This window comes from Centroberyx affinis, unplaced genomic scaffold, assembly GCF_046629955.1.
Source record: "Centroberyx affinis isolate AG114_WGS23_722 - 3 ecotype Tasmania unplaced genomic scaffold, CSIRO-AGI_Caff_v1 ptg000138l_1, whole genome shotgun sequence".
NCBI lineage: Eukaryota > Metazoa > Chordata > Actinopteri > Beryciformes > Berycidae > Centroberyx > Centroberyx affinis.
Window position 1 is genome coordinate 121,459 of NW_027278837.1, and position 6,982 is coordinate 128,440.

General features: G+C 44.3%; 1 protein-coding gene across 1 annotated transcript; it reads left to right on the forward strand.

Annotated features, from left to right (window-relative positions):
• Positions 1-371: 371 nt before the first annotated feature.
• On the forward strand, positions 372-6,982 carry LOC139653873 (testican-1-like). The gene is made up of 5 exons (XM_071530879.1): positions 372-411; positions 4,758-4,832; positions 5,191-5,412; positions 6,606-6,735; positions 6,934-6,982. Exons 1-5 carry the CDS (start codon positions 372-374, stop codon positions 6,980-6,982), a joined length of 516 nt encoding a protein of 171 aa, XP_071386980.1.

The window sequence follows — 6,982 nt, forward strand, 5'->3', positions numbered from 1 at the left end:
AAGGGCTTCTCTGTGTTTGTGGTGAAGCGTTGTAACCTTCAGGCTGCTGCCATCTCCTATCTGAGCTGCAGCCACTGTGTTGTTCTGTGGTAATAGGTTGTTGTACCGCAGTCTGACCTGTGTGTCCTTACAGCAATATATCAGTGTTGCTTTACCAGTTGCTCTACTATCAGATGTATCCTCCAGTAATAGCTTGCATCTTTTTTCCAACCACATGTTTTGTATTGAACAGTAACCAGAGCCTAATAAGATGCAAACCTGCCATCCCAAACTGTGTTTCTCTTTCATTGTATTTGCTGTCTTTGTTCCCTTTGTTTCCTCTTCCCTCGCTGGTCATTAATTTGATTTTCTGTAGAATAGGGGGAAGAAGGATGACGATGAAGAGGAAGCTGTCTTTACAGGTAACAGCAGGTGGGGATAAAATTTCCTGCTGACAGGAGAGGAGGGGGATGAGATCCACATAAAGAATAGAAAAACAGGTGAGATCAAACGATAGCAGTCCCCTTCTATATCTATTCAGAAGATGATCTATTGGTTTCTCTGTTTCTCTGGTCTAGGTATGTAGGTGTTTATTTCTATCTGCGTAATCTTGTGGGTAATCCCTTTTGCAGAAAGGTTGTTTCTTTGTGTGCACGTGTATGAAAGTTATCTCTCAGTGTGTGATAAGAGACTATAGAAGATCTAACTCTGAGCCATAGGTAGAGTTTATCACTGCCTCTAAATCTGGCACACAGGGGATTCACAGCACATAACAGATCCTGCCTGCTCCTCCTCACCTGCTGAATTCTCTCTTTCCTCTGCCTCCCTTACCCTCTCTCTCTATGTCAGTTTCTGACAGCATAATGAAATGAAGTCATAGCATTTTTTGTGAACATCTTGAGAGTCCGCTCTTGGACCTTTTTACTTGAATCAGGAGCTTTTTATGCTTTCTAGAGCCTGTCAGACTCACCCGCAGTGTGTTGGTCTAATTTAAAAAAAAATCAGAAAATGTCTTTGACTTGTGATAAATTTACTCTTTGGAGATAACAGGCTTTCCTCTGATGACAGCAACATCACTTGTTGGGTTCCACATCAAATCCAGTTCTGCCATAACAGTGTAACCCAGGTGACCTCTCCTCTGCCTTTGGAAGGGCTTTGATGTTGGCTGGATGTCTGACATCTTTAAGCCTGGCTGACCCTGCTGTAGTGCTGAAAGAGAGAGAGAGACAGTGAACAGGCCATTTCATCCCTGTGTGTCGTGTCCCTCTGTCTGTGTCTCTCAGTACATGAATGTTTTCAACCACAGCTTTCTGACTCATTGCCCAACAAAAGCCTTTGGCTTGGACAGGCAGCCATGTTCTGCCTGTCCAAAACAATTTGGGTCACACCGACAGAATATAAGAGGGGTCCTTCGAGAGGAAAAGATGGAGAGAGGGAGCAGTCAAAATGATAGAGGAGAGTCCAAGGATTAAAAAGTGGATTGTGGAGAGAGCGAATATCAAAGTGAACAAGAGATGTACTTCAACACTTTAAAGCTACAGGGGTAGTGAAGAGCGATATGAGAGAGGAAGCACTCAGAACAACCTTGGGCAGTAAAAGGAGGAAATAAGAGAACAGAAATAGCTCAAGAGATATACTGAATCATCTGAGAGAAACTGAGTTAGGCAGAGGAGGGATAAGTGGCTTCTACTGAATCGTAAAAGATTGACAGAGTTAGAGGAGAGAGATGGAGAACGAACAGGCAACAGAGAGAAATAAGACGGAAGTCCTCAGAGGTGAGAAAGTAGGATGACGAAAGCTGGGAGAGACTGAAACAACAGTGAGGGAATGGTTGTGGTGGGAAAAGAAGACAATGAAAGAAACTGTTGATGGGGAGATGAAGGAGGGATGAAGAAGTGTCAGATGGAGGGAGAGAGCGATAGAGGCTGCTGAGGTTTGTGTCTACAAAAGGGCAATATCCTACAGATTCCACTTCTGCCTGGAGAAGAATGATATTTAGGAGGTGAAGACAGATAATATTTTGCTGTTGGGATCCTTTCTCTGCTCCAGACCGGCGGAAATGAAGAGGACTCTGAAATGTTATCTGTCTGCTCCTGCCAAGAGGGTCCCTCTCTCTCTCTCTTTCTCTCTCTCTCTCTCTCTCTCTCTCTCTCTCTCTCTCTCTCTTACTCACACACACACACACACGCGTGCGCACACGGACACACACACATGCATGGACACACACACACACACACAAACCACCTTGTGATACCGTAGAAATGTCAGCTTGGCGCCAGATAAATGTTATTTGTCCACTCCTCCGCTGCAATCTGTTACCTGGCCTCCACTATTTTACAATGGCTGCAACAGCTTAATATTCTCAAACCATAATTATGAAATACAGGAGATTCACCCCAGTGTGTAAGTGGTTGTGCATGTCTGTGTGTCCGTGCATGCTTCTGTACATAAACAGTTTGCAGTTATTATTTCTGTATTTTTGCTTGCTCTTAACTGAATGAATTGAATCTATTGGACTTTTTTCAGCATGTACAAGACAGGCTAATATCTGGAACAAACAGGGGGATGGCAATTTGACTCCTTCTAGAAAATGAATACATGTCAGTGTTAATTATATTTCTACATCTGATATGCCAAAAATGAACCCTTTTGACTGGCTGGCATGGCATAATACAGAGAATGTCGCTCATTCTTCCTGGCTTGTTATGAATTTAAGGCTTATTATGGACAAAAGCAACAGAAGGAAAGACAATGTCAATCATAAAGAGGAGAGAGAGAAAGAGGGTCGAGACAGTAATCTTCTTAATCTGTCTGCCAAACCTTGGCTGCCAATTAAGAAGCTTCTTGATCTGTCTGCCAGTCTACCTTGTCTTTGGATAGTGGCATATACAGTATAGTCGCATTAAGGTGATAGGCAACATTGATCTGACTTTCTCTCCAGTCCACAGAGGCAGATCAAAGAGTCTACTAAGTATTTGATACCATCAGCACAATAGGTAGTACTGCATCTGTGTTGGTTTGCTGTAGACTAGAATGACAATAAATGATAAGGAGATGATAAAATTGATAAACGTGAAGTCCTTAGTGGTTATGCAATAAAACGTTTTGAAGGACACAATGTCTGTATAAACTAGGCCAAAATTGCTCTCAACATCCCAGCTATCATCACATAGTGTATGCTATCATTATAACCTTTCACTATACTCCATTCTCTTTGACACACACACAAACACACACACACAGCCACAGACAAGGTTGATCCACAGAGGTGTATTGAATGGGTGGAATGCCATTCTTATGTTCATTTATCTTTATTTATCTGACAGGTAAGTCCTATAAGGTTATTAGGGAATGACAGACCTCCCAACTAACCTTTGTTTTATGTAATTGTCATTGCTACATCCAGTATAGGAAGGCGCTATAATTTATCGGGCATCTTAGACAAGGTAATTAGAATTTGTCTTTTTGCATATCACTCAGGCATGGTACTCATACATATGCATTTTTTCAGGGAGGACAGACTGCAGGATCACCCACAGAGCAGGACGCATGGAGCAGTTAGGGGCCATTACTGGTGATAGCGAACACAGTAGATTTAATACAATTCATCCTGTAGTTGCTAGGATACACCCTGCTGTTGGTGCTGGGGTTCGAACCGGCAACCGGCATTCTTCCATTTTTTCCTTGCTTTTAATTTAATGCAGCAAACTCAAAGCTTTATTCACATCTTGTATTTCTAAGCTGATCTGACTGTTTGAAAGCTTGAATCTCTCGGACTTTTGCTGAAATGTAAGAAGCTGCCCTGACTGTGAAACAAGTCCGTGGAATGTTAACAGCCTCCCTCTGGAATATCAATACATTATTTTCTATCTAGTATGCCAAGAGTGATATTGTTTGGCTGTCTTGGTGTGAGGCGGAGAACACTGCCTGTTCTTCCAGGCTTATTATGCCTTCCACAAAAGAAACCAAAAAAACATGTCAGTCACATACGGCATACACAGGGAGAGAGAGAGAGAGAGAGAGAGGGAGGTCTTCTTAATTGGCAGTCAGACCTTGTCAATGTTTGAACGAATGAGTGATTTGCTAAGCAGCGAAAGACTAATTTGGATTGACAATATCAGCAAATATGAGACAGGTTTGAGGGAGTGTGCTGATCTGCCTGTTGACCTTGTCTTTAAACAGTGGCTCATGTACTGCAGTAGCATTAACATGATACTCAGTATTGACCCGGCTCTCTATTAAGTTGCCCAGAGGGACAGTGTGTGGTCGGAGAGTCTGCTTAATGTCCGTTTGACATCGCTACTAAATCATATTCAGCTGTCCCCCCCTCTCAAATGACTTGATGTTGCATGTTGTCACCTCCACTTGCCTTTTACACTCAGGAGGCCTCTCACTCCAGGACATCGGCTGATATTTTGTGTTGCTTTGTTTCTTCTGTTATACCCCAGCTGAGGCAGAGCTATGGGAACTTTAATGTGTTTCCATCAATCACAACGTGGACACAATATCTCCCCCTGCTTTTTCCTTTCTCTTCCTCACCTCTCTCTCTCTATACAGTATATATATATACGTATACTGTATATTCCTCTTTCTCTCTCTCCCCAGTGTGACTCCTACATTTTGTTCGCCTGCTGCCATTTCTATCTGTTTATCACCTAGTGCTGCTAATCAAAGGAGACTTTCTACTACTCTGGGAGAAGAAGGTGTGTGTGTGTGTGTGTGTGTGTGTGTGTGTGTGTAGCCTGCAGTGACACAGAGCTCCACAGCCTGGCCTCCAGACTGGTTCGGAGTTCTCCACCTCGACGCCAACAGAGACCTGAAATCCTCTGACAGCTTCGACTCCGCCGCAGGACGTGAGTACAACTCCCTCGAGTTAGTGTGGGTGTGGGTGTGTGTGTGTGTGTGAGGGTATATATGTGTGTGTGTGCGTGTGTGTGAGTCCTGCTCTTCTTTTCTGTTGAACAGCTGCTCTTTCCAATCCTCTTGAGGACTGGTGGTGATGTTGACAGTGGCTCTACTCTGTTCTCTGTAATGTCAACATGTTTCAACACAGCTCAGCTCTACCAACACACTCACACACACACACACTCACACACTCAGTTACAAGCTACTTGAAAAAGATGAAAATGGAAGAGGTCTGTACAGTGTTCTGCAATTTCATTCATTCAATTTCATTTCAATGAGTGTCTCTGTCTCTCTTTTCTCCTCCAGGCTTTGACACCAGCATCCTGCCCATCTGTAAGGATTCTCTGGGCTGGATGTTCAACAAGCTGGACATGAACTTTGACCTCCTGCTGGACCAATCAGAGCTGAGCGCCATCTACCTGGACAAGTATGAGCTGTGCATGAAGCCCCTCTTCAACTCCTGTGACTCCTTCAAAGACGGCAAGCTGTCCAACAATGAGTGGTGCTACTGCTTCCAGAAGCCCGAGGGTGAGGAGGGGGAAGGAGGAAGGAAGGAGGGAAAGTTGAGAGAGAGATAACTGAAAACAGGAGTTGTGCCATTGCCTCCAGAAGTTGATAACAGAGGGATGGAGGGAAAGAGTGAGGGGAGAAATTAAGGAGGGAGAGCTGAAATGAACGAGGGAGAAACTGATGGAAATGCAAATGATGCGACAGCTCTCAGCATACCGATGATGAGAGTTGTGGCAAGATTGATGGACAGAGGGAGGGAAAAGAAAGAGGTGTAGAGGAACTAAGGTCGGGACGAAGAGAAGAGAGGGAGGAAGGGGTTGGCAGAGGGAGAAACTGATGGAGAGATGAGGGTATGGAGGGAAAGAGGGAGAGATTGATGGCAGCAGGAGGAAGGCTGACTAGAGGGTTGTTGTGGAGGGTGCAGGGGATAAATCAAGGAGAGGGTGAAGAGGTGGATGGAAGAGAAAAGGGAAGAGTTCAGAATGAAGGCTGATCAGAAAATGTCACACAAGGGGAAAAACTCTTTGTCCCTGGTCTTCTCTGTCAGTGGGATTCAGACTCATAGGTCAGTCTGGTAGAGTGACAGCTGTCAAGCACTCACCAGTGTGTATTAGGCAAAGGGAATCTATAACACACACACACACACACACACACGCACAGGGGCAAACTTTTGACATTTTGTACACTAGTCCTCTGTCCCTGTTGGCCAGACAGTCATTTATTGTGAGTATAGTGTTCTAAATCACAACAAAACATTGCTTGAGAAATGGGTTTTGACAGGGTCGCGTGTGTGTGTGTGTGTGTGTGTGTGTGTGTGTGTGTGTGTGTGTGTGTGTGTGTGTGTGTGTGTGTGTGTGTGTGTGTGTGTGTGTGTGTGTGTGTGTGTGTGTGTGTGTGTGTGTGTTATTGAAAGTGACTGGTCCCCTTTAAGCAGGATGTATGGCCGTTGTCCTGCAGCCTTCACAGTGGTAATTGATTGTGGGTCTCAGTCTGTGAATATGAAGAACTTTGGTCACAACTACAGGAGGAGATGTGTTTTTTACTTCATCTGACTGTAACATACAGTGCTTTTTAATTGCGTTCTATCCTTTTCACTCTTTGTTTCCATCTCTTCGCTTCCTTTAACTACCCTTTCCATCTTATATCCCTCCTTCCGTTGTTGCCTTCTTGCTCCATCTCCTCCTCTTTCCTCCTCCTGTCTCTCTCTCTAGGCTCCTATATTCCTCGTTGTACTGAGGAAGGCTACTTCAAGCCGACCCAGTGCCACGGCAGCACTGGTCAGTGTTGGTGTGTGGACAAATATGGAAACGAGATCGCCGGCTCTAGAAAACCACAAGTGTGGTAAGACCACAGCACACACACACATTTCTATGCATTTGTAAAGTAACACCAACCACCCATTATTCTAAGAAACAGAGTCCGGTCTGCAAAGGTTTGGCTGGGTTGTCTTTACTGGTTCCCATTTATCTTGACTTGTCTTAGCTCTTTGATGTGGAGGACAGTGTGACTGTCTTTTCTCTACCTGTGTTATCTGTTCAGCTTGAGGCTCCACTCCGACTTGACCCTCAGAGACTTGGACATGCATTAA

What these genes read in the sequence shown, in the direction of transcription:
- LOC139653873 (XM_071530879.1), top strand. Translation starts at nt 372, where the DNA reads ATGACGATGAAGAGGAAGCTGTCTTTACAGGTAACAGCAG. An exon ending in CTTCGACTCCGCCGCAGGAC is followed by an intron (nt 4,833 to 5,190) that starts GTGAGTACAACT and finishes TTTCTCCTCCAG; the next exon opens with GCTTTGACACCAGCATCCTG. An exon ending in TCTAGAAAACCACAAGTGTG is followed by an intron (nt 6,736 to 6,933) that starts GTAAGACCACAG and finishes TTATCTGTTCAG; the next exon opens with CTTGAGGCTCCACTCCGACT.